The sequence below is a fragment of the Colletotrichum aenigma genome (assembly GCF_013390185.1).
Source record: "Colletotrichum aenigma strain Cg56 chromosome Unknown KSG_Cg56_contig09, whole genome shotgun sequence".
In the NCBI taxonomy this organism is placed as follows: domain Eukaryota; kingdom Fungi; phylum Ascomycota; class Sordariomycetes; order Glomerellales; family Glomerellaceae; genus Colletotrichum; species Colletotrichum aenigma.
The window spans coordinates 2,292,517-2,315,899 of NW_023500915.1; the positions used below are offsets into that span (position 1 = coordinate 2,292,517).

General features: G+C 54.4%; 3 protein-coding genes across 3 annotated transcripts; 2 read left to right on the top strand and 1 right to left on the bottom strand.

The window, feature by feature from the left end:
• Positions 1–2,055: 2,055 nt before the first annotated feature.
• FPV227 (putative ankyrin repeat protein) lies at positions 2,056–3,276 on the top strand (the record flags this gene model as incomplete). The annotated part of the gene is made up of 1 exon (XM_037328522.1): positions 2,056–3,276. One exon carries the CDS (start codon positions 2,056–2,058, stop codon positions 3,274–3,276), a length of 1,221 nt encoding a protein of 406 aa, XP_037172634.1.
• A 140-nt stretch (positions 3,277–3,416) lies between these two features.
• ara-1 (Leucine aminopeptidase 2) lies at positions 3,417–5,508 on the bottom strand (the record flags this gene model as incomplete). Its single annotated transcript, XM_037328523.1, has 4 exons — positions 3,417–3,800; positions 3,851–4,245; positions 4,300–4,406; positions 4,463–5,508. The coding sequence occupies 4 exons, from the start codon at positions 5,506–5,508 to the stop codon at positions 3,417–3,419; spliced, it is 1,932 nt and encodes a 643-aa protein (XP_037172635.1).
• Positions 5,509–19,498: 13,990 nt separating this feature from the next.
• On the top strand, positions 19,499–21,574 carry CGCA056_v013280 (uncharacterized protein; the record flags this gene model as incomplete). The annotated part of the gene is made up of 3 exons (XM_037328524.1): positions 19,499–19,748; positions 19,800–20,674; positions 20,732–21,574. The coding sequence occupies 3 exons, from the start codon at positions 19,499–19,501 to the stop codon at positions 21,572–21,574; spliced, it is 1,968 nt and encodes a 655-aa protein (XP_037172975.1).
• Between the last annotated feature and the right edge of the window lie 1,809 nt (positions 21,575–23,383).

The window sequence follows — 23,383 nt, forward strand, 5'->3', positions numbered from 1 at the left end:
CATTCGGCAACTCCAAAGGTCCACGACTGGTAAGGTAGACGATCCTCCATTGCCGCCGGGAACACCAGATAAACTGCACTCAAGAGAACCCCCTCATTACTTGACACAACGCTGGGGAATTTCAATCACGACTCGCCGTCGAATATTTGCGTATTGGAGACGGCGAGCTAGAACGCCTAGTGTGACGGAAGTCACTCCTCAGCCTACGCCAATGAACCTTGACGATTTGCCGTTTCCGACGAACAAGAAACGGAGGCTGATGTCTTCTTCCGGCCAAGAAGATGAAGCAACGAATTCTTCGAAGCGCACATTACTGCCAGAAACAGACCTCTCGCCAGACTATAGAAAAGCCGATGATGTGGGCGCTGTTTTGAAAACTTCTTCTGTTGCAATTAGGCTCCATGACGACAACGGTTCCACCAGATTTCCGTCCCCTCCTGCTTTGGCACCCGAACAGAAAACATTCGTCTGCCACTACTGCAACGAACTTTGCACTTCCGAATGCGCCGAAGGCGGGCGCTGGAGGTGAGTGACCTCGTGGTCTCGTAAAGCTCGGCGACAACCTGACCATTTTGATAGAGAACATCTTCTACAGGATCTGCAGCCATACATGTGTACCTATGCCGACTGCAAAGACGAAGAGGCCAGCAAAATATATGCCACAAGAAGTGCCTGGCTTGAACATGAGTTGCAGAGTCATCGCATAATCTGGCACTGTTTCGAGCATCAAGACAAGTTTAAAACAAGAGCTGCTTGGATAGATCATATGGCTACATCGCACACCACCTTTACAGAAGCTCAGATACAGAACATGTCTGAATTCGCTTATGAAGACACCAAGGATGAAAGAGAGAAGTGTCCGTTTTGTCTATCCTCCTCTAAAGACTTAGCGAGTCATATGGCATTACACATGGAGAGATTGGCCTCTTTCGCTTTCCCAACAACTCAAGGAACTGAGGAGCCAGACTCATCGCAAGTCAGCTACAGGAGGGATGCCCAAGATGGTATTGATTTCATGCCATCCTTGCAGAGTGTTAGTCTGAGGTTCTCAGATGAAGAAACGGATGAAGAATCCTTGGGCTCACCACGCCAGCCTGAGGACGGATTCCAGAACTACGCCGCTACCACTGAGGATACTGGGAGTAGTGACGATGGCGTCCGTCAAGACGGGCTTACCGTACCGACAGACGATGAAGTAGCCTATCAGAAATATAGGAATCAGCGGTACCCAGGTACTTGCCAATGGTTCCTGGACTCAGAGAAATACCGAATGTGGACGGATAACGAAGGGGACTCGTTCCTTGTCCTCGGTGCACCCGCCGTTGGCAAATCTGTTCTAGCCTCGGCCGTTATTGAAGATCTTTACGCGGAGGCTCGCAGAGTGGCATCTATGGGTATCATCCTTGGGGTTGTCGGCTTGTTTTGCGAAAGACATGCATACGGTGGTGATGTCAGCATGAGTCTACACCGAAGCCTCATCAAACAGCTTCTCCATGCTCTTCCGGGGAACCTTGCGTCTCCAAATGAAGGACTTTTTGAAGCCGAAGAGAACGACATCCTTCTGAGCCAAGGGACACGAAGAGAACTTCTCGTCCGTGCCGCTCGCAGAATGAGCAGGATTTTTGTCGTTGTAGACGCTCCGGAATTGCTCGGAAATCACCAGGAATTCTTACAGTCGATATCAGACTTACAAAACTATGGTATCAAGGTCAATCTCCTAATGACCTCCAGATCAGTTCCAGTTGGCTTTGGTTGGCATACTCACACAACGACAATACACGCCACATGTCGTGATATCTCGAGATTTGTACGAGGTTTTTTGAAAGCAAACCCATCTTCTGCACCCCTAGATGGGATTCTCAAACAGACTGTGGACTTTGCGCATGGATTGTGGGTGTTTTTCCATAAGTATCTGTACGAAAAACTACTAACAGCACTAGGTTTCTCTTTGCCAAGATTTATCTCGATCATCTAAATGCCAGCACACGAACCAACAACGGGGGCTCCTTCGACCCAAACAGCTCTACGCCATTGGTGAAGTTGTATACTGACGCTATGATTCGAGTGCGGAAGTCACCTATATCAGAGTGGGCCACAACTCTCATTGCCTGGATGGCTCTCTCTGAATCTAGCCTGAGGCTTGACAAGGGGGCGTTCGAGGATCTCTGCACGTTCAGAAACAGCAGACGGGCTCCTCCTCCTGGCCTGAATCTGGAAGCTGTGATCTCTTCCTGTGCTGGTCTTGTCGTCGTCGATTCAGAGGGTTATCTTGATTTCTTCCACGGTACAGCGAAGTCATTCTTTACTTCGGACCGAGATTATTGGTTTCCGAGTATGGCGCGAGAACAAGCAGAAACCTGCTGTGAATACCTGTCTATGGCGGCCTTTGAGTCTGGGCCTTGCAAGACGGACTTTAGATGGGATGAGCGAATGGTGATGCATCCGTTCTATGCCCACGCTGCAACATCATGGGGAAAGTACGCGCGGAAGGCTTTGGACCAGGAAAAGAGTTCGAGTGACCCGCGCATTGGTGAAACCCTGCGGCGAGCCATCACAACCTTCCTCAGCAGCGGAAAAGCTGTTCAGGCTGCTATGCAAGTTGTGGACGCATTCAAAAGAGACGACTCGAATGTGCCAGAATGGGGCCAAGTTCATGATCGCCTAAGCGTTGAAGTCGCAGCATACTTCGAGTTGACCGAGATTGTCGACATGCTACTACTTGTAGAAGCCGCGAAGTCCGGAAAAGTGTCTGAAGTCCGCCGTCTTCTCAAACAGGGAACATATGTCCATGGATTCGGGCCAGACAGCCCACTCCGTTCTGCAATATTGAATGGCCACAAGGACGTCGTGGGAGTGCTGCTGGAATATGGCACCGACGCCAACTCTGGCTCTGCATGCGAATATCCATTGGACTGGGCCATGGACATGGAAGGGGAGATTGGAGACATCACACGCTTGCTCTTGGACTATGGGGCCGATCCTACAAAGATACGCACCAACCTGCTAAGCTTCGCCGTCAGGGATGAGGACATGAACATGGCGAAACTGCTTATTGGCAAGGGCGTAGATATCAACGCAGCAGACGAGAGCAGATGGACGGCGCTTCACTTTGCAGCTATGAATGGGTTGCTGGACTTTGTCCTGATCCTGCTAAAGCACTTACCCGTCGCGACTGCTGCGGACTTGATGGGGAGAACGCCACTTGACTACGCGGAACAGAATGGTAAAGAGGCTGTTGTCCGCAGACTTAGGAAGTATATGCATGAGACCATTTGATTATTATCAAGTGAGATCACCGGCTATCGGTCATCTTGATTTGAATCAAAGTCCGAAGTCGTTTTACTTGATTATGCGTGAATTGGTTTCAACAACGTGAATTTGCCAATGAGAAAGACAAATAGTTTGTCCAAATACTTTTACACGAGTCCAAGGTCCTTCTCGACCATGCCGCGGCAGATGGGGTGGTAGAAGTCACGGTTCTTCTCAAAGGTCTTGAGCGCAAGATCGCGGTCGACCTTGTTCAGCGAACGGAACAGAGGCCTGACGAACTTCATGCGGCCGACGTGACCAAGAAGCTCAGCGGCACCGGCGTACGAGGATGAGTCCTGGGCCGCCAGGGCGATCTTGTAGTAGGCAGTCTTGAGCTCGGCGTTGCGCGATGAGACGAGGTCGTATGTCTTGCCGAGCAGGCGGGCGCGGTCGGCGGACAGGGGGCTCGGGAACTTCTCGATGGTCTCGAGGAGGACGAGCTTCTGATTTCCGGAGAATGAGGCGACGTCATCGGCAGAGGGAGTGTACTTCTGCTTAATTATTAGTATCGTGTTAGAGATGTGGACTAAAGTAGACTTACCTCGTCCTTCCAGTTCTCCGCTAGCTTGTAGCACACATCCGCGAGCGAGGTGTCGAACTCGGGCTTAGGGGGCAGACCAGGCTGGTAGAACCACTTATCCCAGTCAATAGAGGCAACCTTGTCCTTGATCTCCGCATCGCCGAGGCCGTTGAAGAAGGTGAGGAAGGTGTCCTTGAACTCGAAAGAGTCGAGAGACTTGCGAGACCACTTGGTGAAGTAGTGGGGGATGAACTTGTCAAAGGCGTCGCGGCTAACGAGGCGCTCGAGGTAGTAGAGGAAGTGGAAGCCCTTCTCGTAGGGAACGGTGCTGAAGGCGTCATCGGGGTCGATGCCCTTGTGGTTGATGATGAGCTTGGTGAACTCGGAGTCGTTGCCGAAGAGTGCGACGGCGTCCTCTGATATATGTTAGTGAGTGAGATCTCATGTGAGACTGAGTAGAGAATCCGTACCCAGAGCCTTCCAGCCGATGATGGCAGAGAAGTCACGCTCAGCATCACCGTGAACAGCCATGCCGATTCTGCGCTCGAGGTAAGTTGTCCAACCCTCGTTCAACCAGCTATCCACCCATTAGCATCTCATCTCATCTCATCTCATGTAAACCGGCTCACTCACAAGTGCTCCCAGCTACAGCTGGTGACCAAGTTTCCACTCCACGAATGGCTCAGCTCGTGAGCAATAACATCCACGTTCTGCTTGTCACCACTGATGATAGTCGGGGTCGCGAATGTGTAAATGGGGTTCTCCATACCGCCATAGGGGAAACTGGGCGGCAGGACCAGCACGTTGTACTGGCCCCATCTGTAAGGGAAGACAAGCTTCTCCGCGACCTCCATGAACTTCTCCATGTCGCCCTGGAGCTCCCACTGCGACTCCTTCAGCTCATCGGGTCCCGTGGCAACAATACTGCGCGGTCCAATGTCCGCCGTCGCGATGTCTCCAGACGCCAGCGCAAACAGGTACGACGGGATCGGCACCTTCTGCTCGAAGCGGTACACCGTCTCGTCGCCCTTCTTCTCCGGCTCGCCCTCGACAGCCACGCCGGACGCAACGACCGGCAGCGGCGAGGTCAGGACAAAGGTGTACGTCGACTTGACGTCGGGGGTGTCCTGGCACGGGAACAGCGAGCGCGCGTGGATGGCCTGGCACTGCGAGAACATGTACGGGTGCTTCTTGTTGCTCGTCTGGGCGGGGGTGAGCCACTGCAGCGCGGTGCACTTGTCGGTGGTCGACAGGTCGACGTCGACCTTGACGATCTCGCCCTTTGCCGCGCCCTGGGGCACGAAGACGTGCAGGGGAGCGCCGTAGGGCTCGACGCGGTCCTTGAGCTCATAGGTGGAGGTAGTGGCGTTGACCTTGACGCCCTTGATGGAGAGGAAGCTGGAGTCGAGGACGATCTCCTTGCTCTCCTTGTCGGTCAGCGACTCAAGCTCGAGGGTGATGGAGCCCTTCAGACATTTTTCCTTGAAGTCGATGGTGAGGTTGGCGGTGGTGTGCTTGGTGAGCCACGCACCGTAGTTGGAGAGGGTGTTGGGGTCTCTGTTGGCGGCGGCCATCTTGGCGGTTGTGGCAAAGGCGGCGGCGCGGCTTGCGGGGTTGGCAACGCGGGTGAAGGCTGTTCTGAGCGGGTTCGAAGCCTTTGAGACAAGGAATCGCCACATGTGTGTTGAATTGGCACTGCGGAGCAAAAACAGGCTCCAGATTTTGATATCTCCAACTCCTCTCGTGATGTCGTTGGGAGGACTTGCCAAATTGGGACTAGAGTTTCGAGCTCCAGCCACAGCTCGCTGCAGAAGACAGGGTAAGCAACGCCACAGGGTGCGCCACATGCAGACCCATCTCTTACTGAAGATGCCCCTGCTGCCTCAGGTTCCACCTTGGGCTGTTTGTTTCAGCGAGCGAGCTCAGTACCACTCTTCACCATCATCCCAAACATCCCAACACAGCTTGACGAAAGGCTTGCGGGCTTCCGGAATCCCCTCGTCCTGCCTGTGGTGAACACCACAATCGAGATTCAACTTTCGTCACACACACTCTTAGACACATCCTCAACATGAGATGCAACTCACGTCTCGATGACGGCTATCAGTTTCTTGGCCTAGCTCCAGGTACACGCAACTCAACTCAATCACACCTTGATAAGCTCGCACCAGCCCAACACGGGGTATCTGTGTGATTCAGCCATCGTCGAACCTGCAGCACGGGACGGCCAACATCCTGAAACCAGCACTGCCTGTCCGAGATGGGATCTCCCTGCGTGACGTAGGAATCTTCCGTGTGGGTGTCCCAGCCGTTTCTCCTACTGGGTGCATCCGACTTGCTGGCCTTCCCTCCTTCCACCCTGGGCCTGGTTCACACACACCCTCACAATGCTGCTTCTGCTTCGCCGCAGGAACGCACACGCCAGAGGGAAAGAAAAGACGACGGCGTCAGAACAATATCTCCGTAGCTCCAAGGGTGAGAAACCAGATGAAAAGTCTCCTACCTTCGCCTAGCACCAGCAAACCTGGACCTGGGTGCCGGAAACCCCAGCACCTGGGCAGAATAGTTCGTTCGATGTATGTTTGGACCAGAGTATTCAAAAGGTTTCGAAGCACACAAAACGGCCCAGCTCCTACGGCCGGAGGCTGTCGCTCCATGTTGCAGGGTAAACCCGGGGAAAAGATTCAAGCAAGCTCAGCGCCCCTGAGGTAGTGAGGTCCCAAGACGCGCGATGGCAAGCCAGAGAGGCTTGACAGTGACGCTCGATTTGGTTTGTCACGATGCAGCACGCGCCGCCTCCTTTTTTTCAATCAAGTTTTTTTTTTTTCGTTCCTTCTCGGCTTTCATTCCCTTCCCTTCACCTCGCATATGGGCCCTGGCCCGATCAATGAATAGCCGGCCGCGCTGGCCACCTACCTGCTGGGCTCACGATCCCGCGGCCGCATTTTGGGACGAGCCATCCTTCGGCGGCCTGCCCTTTTTTGACGTCTGACATCCCAACGATCCGTTCTCGCCTGCGTGAACCGTTGGCTATTTTTTCTTCTGCTAGGAAAAACAGAGAGCTAGGGTCATATGCATCCGCAGCCGTGGGTACTGCTGCTCGGCGCTCTCAGTCACACCGGCGTGGGCGTGGCATATGGCGTGAGCTGTGGATACGGCTTCCAACGGTTCACCTTTCCAGGGCTCCGCGGGCTCGTGGCGTCCTCCGGCCAAGCCCGAGCCGAGAGATATGTGACAGAACCCATATCGCTGCGTGACGGTTGCCACGGTTCTGCGAGGTATGCGAGATCATCGAATCCGCACCAAGACAGAAAAGAAAAAAAAAAAAAAAAAAGTACCAGACGCTGTGAGAGCTTTGCAAGTCCTACCGGAAATCAAAGTCCCGTTTCCTCTCCGTCGCAATGTCGCTTCTCCCACAAAAGAGAAGCGGTCAACAGTCAGCAAAAGTAGAGTTCCATCTTCATACCGGCGATGCTCGCCAGAACGATAGGCTTTACCGACGCACCCCAAAGCTTAGCACGCCGCGACAATGGGAGAACTCTTGAGCTTGCGGAGTTCTCCCAATCTCAACATCCATCACCAATAACGAACCCCTCTTATTCATTTACCTAGGGCCTCGCGAAGCAACTGAGCTTGTCCGACCTCCCTCTTACCCCACACTCGATGAGAGGTGCCACACCAGAAAGGGGAGGGCCATCCCTGGTCGCGGAAACCCACAGTCTTCTGGAAGCCTGCGACCAACCGGAGTCCAAACAGCCAGCAGGGATGGCTGCGTTTCCGTGTTGATGGAAGGGGGGGGACGAGATTGGAAAGGGGTTGCCAGAACCTCGTTCGCTGGAAGTCATACTCGCCGCACGTATCGATAAGATCTGAGCTATGGCACTGGGGACATCCTATCTCGTTTTTTTTTTTTTCGGCGATGTTTGCCGATAATTGTTTTGTGGCTTGTGGGCGGTGCACAAGATGGCGCTCTCCGTCTGTCGTGTCTCGAGGGTCCGTCGGCTTGAAACAGCCTGAAAGATGCGACCAAGAGCCTCGTGTAGTGCGTCTCATGTTTGGGCAAACGGGGTGTGGAGGGATCTCTCGGTGACCAGGAACACCAAGACAGAATGCAGATACGCCTTTCTGCCCATGCCTTTGGCATCGGTTCTAGACAAGAAAACCCCTGGATTGTCAGCACTGACAAAACAAGAAAACTTCGGATTTTGAGCCACGGGAGGGTAAAGGCAAGGGTGAGGCGGCGGGAGGTCTGTGGCCAACACATCTCGGAGGTCGGACAGGAACGCAATACGTTAGGGTTTGAGAGGGAAGGGGTGTAATTGGCGGCGATGCCCTCTCTAACAGCGTCAGGAAGCTGCCGCGGCGAGATTTGAAGCCACGGAGGATGGGCACAATTCGAGTATGGGCGGGCCTTGGGGAGTGCTGGGTGCTGGATGCTGGATGCATGATCGCAGTGCCATGCCACCACGCTGGACGGATCGTGGTTTCGCACCACTGCAGGTGCGTTGTGACTGCTGCCCACATAGGAGAATTTGATGAAGGTGAAAGGGGAAAAAAACGAGAGAACCTTGCCCTAGGCACAGCGTCCCGGAGAGCACCCGCGCTCGGGAGCCAAGACCATAAGGAGAGACATCGCGGCCAGTCGCTGCCCCTCCGAGCCTAGTCGCAGAACATGGTGCGGCGTGCCCTCAGCTGGACGTGGTTGGCTGACGGATATTAGCTGCGTGGTGCTTCCCGGGCTGGAGGCACGCTAACAATTCAAGCTTAGCCGGATCTCAGGCACGCAGCACACAGCAGCGCGTGGCTCAGCATAGGTTGAGAATTCCCACCGGCCTTTGCGCCGGGGATAGTCGGCCGAGTCAGCCAAGGAAGGGTGATGAGGACCGTGAGCCTGTGAGGGGAGGGAGACGAGCAGGACAGGACAAGAGAGGAGACGAGAGGGACTCGCCGTATGTCCTAAGTCCCTGAACCCAGCCACCCTGCGTGCCGATTGACCGAACGCCAGCGGGCATGAACTGTCAAACGCTTTCCCAACGATAGGACCTGTGGTTTCTGCGGGGATCGAGTCTGACATTGAGCGATCCCGTCAATGCCCACAGCCGAAGGATTCGTCCAGCCTCTGGATGACAGCAGCTAACTCAACCCAATGCCTAGGAGGAGGCCCGAGTTCGGGCGTATGTATGTGTGTGTGTGTGTGTGTGTGTGTGTGTGTGTGTGTGTGCCTTTCTCCCTCTCAGGCCTACAAACTGCATATAGCGAGCCGTAGAATGCAGAGTTCTGGTAGACTAGGGGACCGCGGGAAAAGGCCGATGTCGAGGCTATCTGTGCGCTTTGATGATTTGGGGGTTGGGGGCGCCGCCCACGAGATTTTGACATGACAGGCTTGGCAACCGTCGGGCAAAACCTTAACGACACTGTAATTAACGTAGACGAGCACCCGGTGCTGCGTGCTGCACTTCCGGCCCCCAAAACCCCTCCTCCTCCATCTCTGCCATTCTCCACCACTCCGACGTTCTTGCGACTGTGACGAGCTCTTATCTGCCTGCAGCGCAGCAGTTCCCATTAACAGCCGTCTCTTATTGACGTTTTGACGTGAGCCGTTGACGTCTGTCAAGAAGTCTCATCTGTCGTAGATCGAAAGGGATGGGCCACAAAACCATGTTTTTCTCTGGGCAGACTTGTCGGAGAAAACTGGGAACTCGGATGGGATTGACTGTTGATCTCTCCCAACCGGCACATAGCATATGCCCGCTGATGTGCAGCTCCCGAGACGGGTACCCAAAGTCAAAATTATACGACGAAAAAGAATCCTCCGCAGTCCAGTCTTGAGCAGTCCTTGTTCGTCACGGGCCACCAACGCTGCATACCCCCCCACGGTGCCCATGCCCGTTATCCCTCCTCTTCTCTCATCCATTCGTGTCATTGTGTCAAGCACCCAACAGGCCCCAAAACTTCGACGGGCTGGGATGCCCTCACTTTGCTGGCCCTGAACGTGTAACAGTGGCATGCAAGGGCTGTCCTGCTATCCGTCGCTTGAATTCACGCTCCAACAAGCTTGCTGACGTTGCTTTCTCGTCTAGAGATAGACGAAACTCCAGACTGACATGAATAGCTTCGGCAGGCAAGACCGCCATCAACAACCAACGCCTCATTTCTCTCCGACTTTGATCTTGCCGCGCTTCGTCTGAACATTTTCTGTTTCGGTCTTGGCTCCGCAATTGCTCAGCCGTCTTGGTATCCGAGTTCGTCGCTTCAGCGTTGCATACGTACACCGTCCAGCTGCGTCTTGAGTCGCTGGAAGATTACCCTTGGATCCCAGTCTTGGTCGATAGCTGGCTCATGCAATCTGCAGGTTGCTCGAGCCCTTTTTTCCCGAGCAACGTCACTAGTCTAGACCGTTCGTGAGCCAGCTTTTCCCGCACATGATCGTAGGATTGGGCGGAGAGGAGGACTCCTGTGGGACATTCCCGGCCATTGACGAATAGCAGCCCTTGATGATCACCATGTCGTCTCGTGGACCAAGTGTCGTTTCAACCCCGCACTTCAAGGGGACCACGAGTGCTGCTGGTTCCTACCACACGGCAGCCCGACTGGACTTGGGAGGAAAAGGAAAGGAGCGCGCGATCAGATACCGAGGCATTAATTGCTCATACTGAACCCGTCCCATCTACGATGGTAGCCTAGACCCGACTGACTGTGTCGTATTTCCTGTCTGAATTTAGGCTGCGGAGGTGAACCGGTTGATCCCTTCTTCGTCCTTTCATTGTCGTTGGGCTTTCGCAGTCAACCACGGGTCTGGACTTGAACCGGTACCAAGACTTGTGACCTCGTGGTGCCGTTGTCAACGCGGGCAATGTTCGTGCACACGTCTGTTGCGTCATTCGTGAGGAACGACTCGGTGCTTCTGTATTCAATCGGTAACAGTGGTGGCACGTAACCATTGTCCAAGAGACGGGACGGTTGGCTAGCTTAGCTTCTTACACCGGATAGCTCTAATGGACAAGACCCTAACGACCAGCGCCATCTCCAAGAGCTGCCAAAAATCGTGTTTCGGAGGATGTTGTAAGCGACGTGAGGCACGAAAGGCAGCGAACACCAGAGCTGGCTCTTCGAGAGGGCGATGGCGCTAAGCAGGGGTTTCTAACAACCTCTGGTCTTGGTGCCTGTCGATATCTGCACATAATATAGACAAGGCATGCCTGAACGATCACAGTTGCTCTCGAGACCGAATCCCTACCTTTTACTTTTCTCAAGGAATACGCCTGCTTCACTGTCTACTTTGTCAGCGACGAAAGTGAGCGTAGCATTTCGTTGACTTACTGCGTGGTTTATCGCGCGAACGTGGGGGTTATCGCTTGTCAACGACTCTCGAGCCCGTTGTCGCCGTCATTTCGGACGCAAGGCTTGTCTTCCCCTAACCCTCAAGATGCCACTGCTCTGGACCCCACCGAGTTTGTTTAGAAAGCTTGTTTCCGGCAGTTGGGGTTTCTTCGAGGCGGACCCGGGGCCCGGTTGAGGGGCTTCCCGAGTAAGGCACAAAGGCCGCGGATGTCGATTAGATTATCTGTGCTGCGACTTCAATGTTCGAACTGAATAGCCAAATGATGTTGATACCGTCACAATTGGCGAGAATTGGCGCTCGGACAATGCGTGCGTACTCAGGAAACCCCCATATCCCGAGAATAAAAGCGTCGTCTTCTGTTGTGGTGGCGGCGTAGCCCGGATAACCGGCGTAGCAAGCGAGCAATGCCTCACACATATCGTTTGAAGAAGTTGCTCGGGGCCGAATTGTCAGTCGGACCAGCAGAAACACACAAGGTTGTGGGAAATGTTTGCCCTTCAGCTTCGACCTGGAGATCATTCAATGGTTCTTGAACGTGGCCGTGCCCAGGGCCCCCAGATTGAATGTCTCAGGCGTCTTTGAGGAACCTGGGGTTTGCTCTGCCAATGGCATTAGAGCCTCTGAACACCGTGGAGCTCTCGGCAGTTGACCGGGACTTTGCCAAGGCAGAGAGCATTATCAGCCTGGGGAAGATTGAATGCCACCAAGGAATCATATCAGGCATATCGAGGATCGACGGCACCGTTGGTGGCAACTGAGTTTTCGGGTTTGGTGTCGACCAGTGTCCTCGTCTTTTTTTTAATTCTGGTTATCGCGGCTGCCGGAGTTGTCAGATCGTTGGAGGCCCGGGCCATGTGTTCTCCTTGACAAGCGTTGACGTAACTCTAAAAGTCCTCAGCAAACCTGTGTTGATACTAGGCGTTTGATTAGCAGACGAGAGGAATCCGATTGCGATGCAACACTTCAGTCGCCTTGAAGTGCAACACGGCTTCGGATTGCTGCCGTTCTATCCATTTTTTTGGTCTTGTCGCTGTGGTGCTCGTTCCCATGACTTGTGCGTGGCCCCTTAACCGATGGGAGCCATATCCACAGTTCATCATGTTCCTATGATTGTTCGCGACTCGTTTGCGCGTAAGCGATGTGAAGAATGCGACGTCGTTGCAGAGGCGGTCTCCAAGAGCGGGGGGCGCAACCAGAGGCCGCCACAGTCAGTGTGCGTGCGACGGTGTGGTGGCAGCGCAACCGCACCAGCACGGCCGTCGACCAGGTTGTAGCCGGCCGATCGCAACGTGGATGCGTCCGCGCACACTGATCAACCCCTCCGGGGGCTTTGGTCCTACCGGTAGGCAAAGACATTCGTGCTGTGACGAGCCGGGGACTGGAAATGGACCAGACCAGGTGCTTGATGGCTTTGAGGTCGTCTCCGATGAAGTATTGAACATGATTTCGTTAGTCGGCCTCAGAGCACTCAATGCGACGGATGTTTGCCCCATCTGATATCACGGCGCGTTATTGACATCATTCAGAACCCACGATCCTAGTTTTCCACAGCAAAGCCCACCAAACTCACATATTGCTCTGTCACCGTTCGGAGAGTGACAAGAAACCCCTGCGTTAATTAACATCTGGAGCTCTAAGCTCCAAGCAGCCAGTCCCAAGACGGTTTGCTAGCAGGGCACACAGGGGGAGCTTCGCTGGAGACATGAGGGACAGGGAGTCCCCTGCTTCTGCTGGGAATAGGGGAGTGACTAGGAGCGGAGACGGCAACCTATTCCAGACGTTCTGGCTGCACGCGCAACGGTGTCGGGGAGAACTGGATAGAGCTCCTCCTCGGTGCTGGCTCTGTTTGGAGAATGGCAAAGCTCTTCTCCCAGGAAATAGGAGACATCAGTTCTCGACTCGAAAGCAAGCCGCGGATAATACACGCGAGATGTACTCTGTAATGCAATCTGCATTACGGGATATTCCTCCCATAGAACCAATGCAAGATTGCTTCTGCTGCCGGGTGGAGTTCTGAAGAAGAGTTGGGACGAAACGTTTAGTGGGGGGCCCCGCGATGACTTGATGAAAGGCTCCGACGCAAAGTTTCTCGTCTGCTTGGGAAGATCAACTTGAAGCGTTGCTTCATTGATCGAATAATGATTTCATATGGTTGAGACAAGCAGTTAGTTCTGGATCGGCGGCTCCGGGACGGATTTTTGTAGCGGCTGGCCTATTCATAGCAAGTGCCCGTATGCTTGAGCGCTCTGAGATCCAAGCTTTGAGACCAAAATGGCGTGCTGAAGATAAGTCTAAAGTTCGTGATTCTTGTCCCACGACTAAAACTGCACATCCTCATTTGAGGCCAACAGGTCGATCGATTAGATTGCCTGCCAGTATCACAGTGCCGTCGGTGGATAGCACGTGGTTCCTGAAATGGGTTGCGGCTGCACAGTCTCGAGTCAAGTTCGACCACACTTGACTCTTTGTGCTTCCCAAAGGCCCATCACTCTCCGCACGACAGAGATTGGTGTTGGGGACACCACACCAAAGTGGAGGTCTGGTACGACGATGATCCTAAGGACAAGGTTGGTGACGGCTGGTAAGGACATGGGGGCACCCTTGCCCTATGTTGGAAATGACCAACTCCCGCCCGCAATAGCAGAAAACCGATAGAATAGTTGCCCGTGGCCGGTATATTGATTCAATGAGAAAACGGCTTGACATCAGCGGTGTGATAGACGAGAACAACCCATGTCGACAAATGACCGGAACCGAAGTTGCCAACCGCAGTTTTGGTGGAGACTCGGACGAACAGTCGTGGTTCGGAATGCTCGGGCCCTTTATCCCCTCCCGCGTGGATTCTGGCGGAGCGGCCAAGTCACGCACTGACGCTCCGCAGCCGGTCGACTCGGCCATTCGAGCTGTGTTTGACTCTGGAACAGAGAGGTGCGTAATCACCATCGGACTTTGAATGATGAACGATGGACCAGGAGCATCCTGGCGAGATTAAACGACATAGCCCGCGCCGTCGTTTCTCTGTGTGGCTTTGGTGATACTGCCAACGTCAAGAGCGTGGGGACGGGAACGCTTCTGCTGATCCGCTCGTTAGTTCACTATGCAATTAGTGCTGGGCCGGAAAAAAGCTTGGCAGCAAAAAACTCGGCGGACGTTCCGAATGGGTGAAGCGGGAAGATCTTTAACGTGAAACAGTTTGTCGCTATGAGCCAACTGAGCGTGAATGCGAGAGCCGGCATTGGGATGGCTGAGCCTGATCATATGTAGGCCACGGTGCAACACATGGCAAGCAAAGCTAGGACTCTGAAAGGACCATGAAATGCTCTGCGTCTGTCGAAGAGATGGCGGCATGCCAATATGCAGCCACCTGCAACTGACAGAAGTCAAACGTCCAAGAATCGAAGCAAACGGACTGAATCTAGAAGGACATGAGACCATTTGTCAGGGAGCGGATGCTCTCTAGGTCTTTCCTAGTCTGAACTCTATGCGAAGCGCGCTGAGATAAGCCGACGGGCGGATTGTCTGCGTCAAAGCACAACGCCCAAACTCGAGATTTTGTTAGTGCAATCGGGACCGAGGCTTCGTTGGTTTTGACTCGTAGCTCGTGAGCCGGCGAAAGAACAGACAAGCTTTGTGTTAGCCAACGCCATCCCGCACATGATGCGATTTGTTGCTGCGTTATAACGGAGGCATAGCCGTCCCAGGATGGTCTTGATCAGTAAGGTGATGAGAATCCGCCATCGATGGCGTAGATATCTCAGGTTGATGCCTGGACGGCATCATCTCATTACGTCGTAGAGCTGTCGTTCTCCCGATATGCTTGTTTGGTTCTCGCCCAATCCGACTCGTCCGTCGGTCACATTGTTCATGCAGAGTCATGCGACAACTTCGTCATGGGCGCCCGTGCGAGCCTTGATAGTTGGACCAATACCGCAAATTCTCCGGGTGACAGCGCTAAGCCATCGTTCCCTTCGCAAACGCGCGGAAGCATCTTCCTTTGCCGCAGAGAGTTTGAGCGCGGAGGTGGTTGAAGACAAAAGATCCATAACCTATAGGGCGAGAATTGCGATGCAAGCTCCCTAACTGACGCCTGCTTGCTCCACGCTATCGGTCGCTCGTTCTTCGCATGCGACTCATGTAGGCGGTACGGAGAAGGCCAATGTTGAGAGTACAACATAACCAGACCGTTGTATCATCAACAATTGCAGTGCTTTAGCCAATGGCTTGACAATGATCTTTTGCCAGGATCGTGCGCGTTCAAAGGTGTGACAGGCGAGGAGTGAAGTTCGATTCAACTTCAGGCTGTGTTTGCCCCACATACGTTGAGAGTCCGTGGATTTTGTGATACCTCATCGAAGGCAAGAGACATCCGGGTTGACGAAACGCCCGGGCCGTGTACCACATGCAGCACGTTATTGACCGAGCGGTGCTGGGGATGGCCACGATAATAGAATGTCTCGGTGTTTGTACAGACTGTAGAAGTCATTGGATTACTCCACAGAGGCCATGTTTAGTTGACGCTTCAAAAGAATCGTTTGAGACGATGGCGTCTCTGGGCTTGCGGGGTCAACGGAAGGAACTGATGGCCGGTCATCGGGACTTTGTCGGTCTGCTGCAGGCTGAGGGACGTGCAGAGAAGAGACAGGCATCCGTAGTATGGCTGATGGACGTGGCGAGCGAGGGCTGTGATAAGGTGACGGATGAAGCTGGCTAGCTCATCCGCGATGCTGCCCTCCGATAGGTCCATCACAACCTCACAACCCACGTCGTAGACGCATAGTAAGCGTCCGTGTGTTGAAAGTTGGGATAGAGGGCTGTCAAGGTGGGCAGGAATGAATCGCCAACTTCAGATGTCCACTGGCAAGAGGGAACACAGCCCGACGAGGTTGCATTCCTTTAGGTGAGGTCTAATCGCCTGTCGTGGGTTGCATGAACTGTGCTCCTCCACCTGAGGTGAAGACGAAATGAAGCTACACACCGTTGTACCAGAATCGACGGAGATACAGTAGGTCGTTTTGAATTCGGTCTGTGTCTTTGAAGTCGGGTGGTGACGGGCAGGTCGAGGCTTCAGAGATTGAGGATGAACGACTCGGCCGGGTCGACCGGCGGCGGGTGAGAGGACTGGGTGGAGGTGGGTTTCGAGACAAGCGAATGCTGCTGGAGCGACGGCTCATGATGGTGATGATCGGCTGGTCACCCACATGGCGAGTGGAGAGAGCCAGGCATTGGAGTCAGGAGGGCTGAATGCTAGTGCATTGAGGCCAGCTCCGGGATGGAAACGGGCAAGGCAAGGCGCAAGGCCGTGAGTCGTTGCTTAGTGTGTTTCTTGCTTCTCGTGTTGGGGTTGGTACCGCGGGTTGTCCAAGGCGAGGTCGAGGAGAAGGAGGGGCAAGTCAGAGGCATCTCCCTAGTTGAGAAGAAGCGGCAAGAACGAGTTGAGTCGCACTATCTGGAGTTGGAAACTGGTGCCGTTCAGCTGTGACGAACAGAGCGGTCCAGCCAGTTCAGTCAACTTGAGGCACCTCAAGTGAGGAGGAGGACACCCTTCACCAGCCCGACCTCGGTGTAAGTGGCCGACCCGACGTGACCTGGTCGGACTGGAGTCTGCGAGTGTTAGTGCGTGCACCTGCAGCGTTTCCCCTGTGCCTGTGGCTTCTAAGCCCAACGTGGACTAATCAGTTCCGTCCCCTTACCCTGACGTCTGATGCTGCTGCAACTTCAGTCTTCAAGAGACGGCAAGCAAATGACAATGACACTACCTTGTGGGAACTAGTGCGCATGACAGAAGGCAAGAGGACATGGCAACGCCCTCTCAGGAGGCAGTGATGGTGTCTGTGTGTCTCTTATTCCGGTAATTGTTCAGCGCGCGCAAGAGACGACCTACCCGGGAGAGGAAGAGCAGAGACTGAGTTGGAGTGTGTAACTCGGCTACTCCTCAAGTCTTGTTCTCAGGTTTATTCGTGGAAGCAGCGGGTTACATTCTGCGAGAGAATTCCCTTGTGTGGCAAGTAACGAGTGGCTTCAACCCACCGCAGTGGCTACCCAACCTGACTCTGTCGGGCGCGGTGTGTTCTAGTTGCAGCTGTTGATGTAGCAGAGACCCTTCACTTACCACCCGCCCTGCACCCAAAAAGGTTATCAGGAAGGCGATATGGACAAGCATCGCGGCCATCGGTTGCTCGGAGAATGATGAGGGGCGGGCGCTGGGAGGGGGGGGGGACCTAGGGACGGGTTTGCCATGTGGTGCACAGCAGACAAGTGTCCAGGGCCCTTCAGGGCGTTGCCGACTGCTAAAACAATCCAATCCCAGGCGGGCCAGGCCCGGCAGGCTCGCCAGTGTTCAGGACAGGTGCTGAGTGGTGGTGGTGGTGGTGAAGGTGGTCACTGAGTGGTGGTGGTGGTGGTGGTGGTGATGGTGGTGATGGTGGGTGGAAGCGGGGCTCCTTTCCTCGACACTGGAACGAACGACCCGCTTTTACTCGTGAACAGCAGCAGGTGCACCAGTGACCCAGTGAAGTACACTAAAGTGGGACCCCCGGTCCAAGGAACCTAACACTTGTGAAGTGGGGTCGCTGGATTTTAGGGTCCTTTCCTCTGTGGCTCCAGTGTCCGGGCCTGGCTAATTTGTGCTCGAGCCGTTTCAACTTGGGCGCCCACTGCCTCCTTCCCATGCATCCGCACCCCGAGTCGCTGTCGCACATGCACCATGAGATGCAGAATATGCATGCACACTTGCACATCTTGCCTCAATTGCATTACCTTATCCACACCTCTGCCATCCATCACTCGACAGCCACACAACCACACACACACACACACACACACACACACACTCTCTCTCTCTCTCTCTCTCTCCGTCTCAGTTCAGTCTCTGTGCCTGTCGCTCTCTCTTTTAGGCTTTTGGCTAGCGTGTAGTGTGTCCGCCGCAGTCTCGAGTTCAACTCGCACACCCACTTCTTCTGCCTCTTCCTCTCATCCACGCGTGGCCCTTGTCCTTTTCTGGTCTTCCACCCTGCCTGCTCTATTCCTGATTTTGATTCTTTCTCCGGCAGTCGGACGCCGCCTTCCTCGTGTTTCGCCCAGCTTGGCCGGGTGCTGGCAAGCAATTTCGCTCTGCCTGGCCCGCCAGAAGCCCAAAGGAAGCATCTTGGAAGCCGTGCCTCGTGCTCTTGCCCTCCTTCTACCAAGTATCTTTTGTAACTCGGACCAAGAGCGAGAACATCCCCGGTTCCTCCTCCACAAGCCTCAAGGGCATGTCATTGTCGTTGTCATGACCCCTGGTCCTGCAGTAGCTCCTATGCTGCACTAAGACGCTGCTGCAACCGCAGTGCAGACTTCAAGTCAAGCTCGCCTTAGCTTCCTCCATCACAGACACTGTACCGCACCCAAGTGATATCTTTCTGAGGTCCTCAACCAGATAATCGCACTCGCTGCTGCTGCTGCTGCTGCTGCTGCTGCTGTCTCTACTTCGCAGGGGACTTCTTCCCGTCTGCCCGATATATGCACTCTCGCACGCTATCTCATCCTCTCCCGTCCTGTCTTTTCACTTGGAAACTAAACCGGAAAGAGTACCTTAGCTTATCCAATCCCAAGCTCGTCACTCCTCTTGTTTCTCTCCCCCGTTCGCCCCAACTCGTGCCGTCCCCCACACCCCCTGGTCATATCTCCCCTCCCATGTCCCATCTCCCCTTCCCATGCTGCGTGCTCGACCAGGGCCCAGGGCCCATGGCCCATGGCCTCCCGGTCGTGGGACAGTCAAGGCTCCCTGTCAGAAAAAAACGGACAGGCCTGTAAGGTATATCGAAGCAACCGAAGGGGGCCCATGTCAACAGCAAGACGAGCTTTTTCCTTCTTCTCCAGTCTTTTCTCCAGTCTGGTCCTCCTCCACTGCATAGACATATATAGCCTCACTGCTCGACTTCTTCATCAGTCAGCGTGTCACCGTTTTACGATAGCGTGGGACCGGACCTATAGCTTGCCTGTCCTTGGCTATAGCTGTACCAGATCTCCTCCTGACCTGTACCATCTTCTCATCTATCTCTCACGCTCCCGAACCCTGCAGCCGCATCCTATCCTAATCCCTCCTCCTCCCAATGGCTCACATTGCAAGCTGTATGCTCGGTGTCGACGACTCTACGAGCTCTTCGTATATAGCGAAGCCACCCTCCCCACTCCCTCCCAACGAACCGGTATGGCCACCACTCTTTGCCTTCGTCACCTACCTACAACAATTACACATTCTCTACATTTGCTTCACCTTTTAGCTAACCACCTGGCTTGCTCAACCACAGACACAGACACCTACAGAACACAAGCCTTTCGTCTGGAGGATGCATCATCCAGAGACTCGGAAGTACCAACTCTTCCCAAAGGACCGCCCAACACGGCCGCCAAAGAGTCTCGACCCTGAGCAAGCTTTCGCCCTGGCCATGGGACAGCCCGAAAAGACAGAAAAGCCCTGCAGCAGCAGCGGCTCGCTGCGTCTGCGCATCAAGGAGCACAACCTGATCAGGCGGCGGAAAGTCAGCATTCCCGAGTTGGGCCCCATGACAACGGTGCAAGAAGTCCCAATGGATTCGCGTAAGCATCTAACTTGATTTGATCTTATACATGTTGCTAATACCTTGCTAGCCACGATTCCTGGAAGACCGCCCCTTCACGAGAGGTCTAACAGTGCTCCGGGACACCATGTTAAGCAACACAGATCAACGGGCTCTACTTCATCCGTAACCGCATACGACGTCGAAAGCAGCGGCAGCACGACGCCTGCTCGCTCGCCCGACCGCCATCAACGATCTGCTTCAGAAAACCAGACTCCTCGACAGCCCATCTCGCCGAAGCAACTCGCGCCCCTTGTCATTCCCACCCACATCGGCAACGTGCCTCGCCTGGCCAGGCAAATTTCGCACAACCGCATGCGCTCCGGCAGCAGTGGCAACGATTGTGGCCAGCTTTCTTCCCGCGCCGATGATTCTCCTCGATCGCAAACCCGCACTCCCTTCACGCCCTTGACCGCTTCAACTGCTCTCACGACTCCTCTGTCTGCATGCCCTAGTTTCCAATCCGCCACAACTCCCGTGTCAGCTCCCATCATGGAGCATCACCGATCGTCACCCAAGCCGTGGGAGAACATCACCCCGAGAGCGACGACCCCAAGCCTGCCTAGGGAGACTGCTTCACCTGAAGCTGAAGCTGCCCCTGCGAGACCTTACCTTCACGGACACAGGAGAGGACAGTCCGAGTCAGGTAGCATCATGGACCGAGGAAGGCCCAGAAAGCGCAGTGATGTGCGCAACAACAACGGCCCTCTTCTTAAGCGCAGTGCGTCAACTCGCAACAAGAGCGCCGAGCGCAAGGCTTTCGAGGAGCTTCCGACTGGGTGGAAGGCGAGCGATGCGCCTAAGCACATGGATCAGGAAGAGCTCGCAGCTCTTCAGAGGCAAGCATTTGGCCAGGCATCCAGATTTGAGATTCTGAGGAAGGAGGACGTGGAGTTGCTATCAAGGGTATGTGCAATGCTGCTAGTGACCAACTAAGCTGTTCCATTCGCTAATTTGCAGTAGGAACTTCGTCAGCTCGACGAGCGAACTGAGTACCTCCGCCGTACTTACAACTCACTTCGTGCAGGCCGTCGCAACTTGCACTCGCGCATTTGCCAGTATCTCCGCTCACCCCGGATGGCCAAGTTCAGCACCGACTCGATGCTCAAGCAGGAAGAAGCACTTGCTGAGCTTGACACGTCGATTGACGACTGGGTCAACAAGCTGGAACAGGCCGAGAACCGTCGCACACGGGTACGCCAAAAGCTTCTGGAACACGTTGCTGCCGCAGCTACCCTCCCTACTCCCGCGACAGCGGCCGCGAGCGAGTCATTGCAGCTTGCCATGGGCGTCCGGACGACTCCACAAGTGGGTGTTGGGAACATCTCCACCCCTCCCCGAAGCCCCACCAAGACTGCTTTCTCCTCCCACACCAGTAGTTCCCCTTCACCTCAACGCGTCGTTGCCCAGGTGCCCAGCACCATCGTGGAGCAGCCCATCATCGAGGAGTCTTCCGCCGCCGCCGTTGCCAAGCACGCTTCGACCTTCAGCCAGCGCCGTGCCGACTGCGAGAGCATCCGCATCTACGCCGACAGCGACGTCTACGCTCTCCTCGCCGACGTCGAGAACGAAATCACAAAGATGAGCGCCGCGGCGGTCCAACCCGAGCCTGCAGCTTCGGGAAATCTTTCCGATGACGAGGTCAAGGAGATTCACCGAGCTCGCAGCCATGAGGCCCTCAGTGGATCGTCTGCCTCGAGTGCCAAGAGTCCCGTCCCATCTACAAACGCACCATCGCCCACACCCAAGGATGACCCGGTTGACGAAGAGCCAATCCTCCTCACCAACGCCGTCTTCCGAGGCTAAGGAGCCAACCACAGCAGCTCCAATTCTATCCCATCTTGTTTCTCTTACAACTCTTTCACCCCAACCCCATTTCATTTTGTTTTGGCGTTTTTGAAACTGCGGCCCATTTGGCGCTTACGCTCCCTACGTCTCAAACGACTTGACGGCTGACCCTCTTACCATCCTTTCCGAGAAGCGACTTTGATTGCTACAAACCAAACTTTGATACCCGTCCGCGACGCTCCCTTCTTCACATATACTTGTTTCATAAACCAATCTACTATCCACACCACCTTCCTTTCGTCTCATTGTCGTATTTTCAACAACCTACCTATTCATCATCCATGGTCATGGTGCCTGGGGGCGTTATTTGAACTCTGAAAAAACAGGACCTGTCCCGGCTCCGGTGCGAGCGAACGCGGTCATGGCGCCGCCCCTTTGTTTTCTTGTTACAATACCATAGGTCTACCTTCTGTACTCAGCCTTGCAAAAGTCAACGGCTGCAATGTATTATCAAAAACAACCAGCACTCTTCCATTAGGGAATTGAGGCAATCAAAAGAATTTGAGCACACAAATCCTGAGCTATCATCATTGTGAAGACAAGCCAACTACTAAGTGCCCGCCACACTAGTTGGCCGCGAGTATCCCGGTAGCCGGGATGTTTTCTTTATTCCCAAATAACGTTAATTCAATGACACGACTGACAAATTCGGATCCACACGAAAAGCAAAGCTTGAGGCGGAAAAAGCAAACATGCCACTCGCATGGGGGAAAAACAGCCAACTACAATGACTTGCATGCCACGATACTCAGCTACGTAGCAGGCCATGAAATTCCGACAAGACTCTGCGAAAAGCTAGAACCCAGTTGGGGGAGGGAGGAGCGGACAAGTAGCCGCCGCGCACACAGAGTTTGGGCCATTACGCATGAGTGACGCGCTTTGTGTGGTCCGGATGTTCAATAGAGTTGGGAGCCGGGTCAGACCAGTCGCTGGCGCGGAAGAAAGGCAATCTTCTCGATTTTCTTTTTTTGGTGTTAGAAGCTCCAGCCCAGCCCAGCCCAGCCCAGCACCCAGCAACAAAAAAGTACAGTCAGCAGCAAGTGTCAGAGAGGATGAGGGGCGGCACACATCCTCGATGTCGATCCTACACGGTACACCTTGTTAATAGTCCGACTCGGTTCATGGCAAGAGGGGGAGAGACCAGACCACGCTTCGGAAACGTTTTCGTCCTGTCTGATGCGGGATCCCGGACCTGATTGATGATCTCATGGTTTGACGCAGTCAAGTCCCCGACTGGCGGCTGATCCGAGTGGATGGAGCTGCCGCGGCCGCGGCCGCCTGGCCGGTTTTCTCTGAAAACACGGGACGTTTCTTGAAGTCTTCCCCGCCCGGGTTTGTGGCGACGATGGGTAGGCATGCAACGGGCCTCCAACGGTCGACGGCGGCGGCGACGGCGTGCGTCACTGATCTGCGGCTACTTTAGTTCCCTTGCACTAGCAACCGCTGGACAGGATGTTTGAGGCGCTACTTTTGATAGAAACGTTTTGGAGTCTTTGTTTAGTAGCGTCGTTGGTCGCCGCCAAGACTTTCTTGTGTTCTACGGCCTGGTTTTGCTTGCGTGCTGGCCAGCCATTGAGATCTGCGAGGTTGCAAGCAAAAAATCTAGTTGAAATCGTGCCAAGTATGCGAGATAACCTGTAGAGTTGCAAATAGCGGCGATCGGCGGAATCCAGTGCTACCGTTGACGCCACAGATAGACTTGCCCAGACTGAACCTGCTACCACGCCGCCACGAGTCGAGAACGCCGCTGGAAGGCTCGAACGGCGG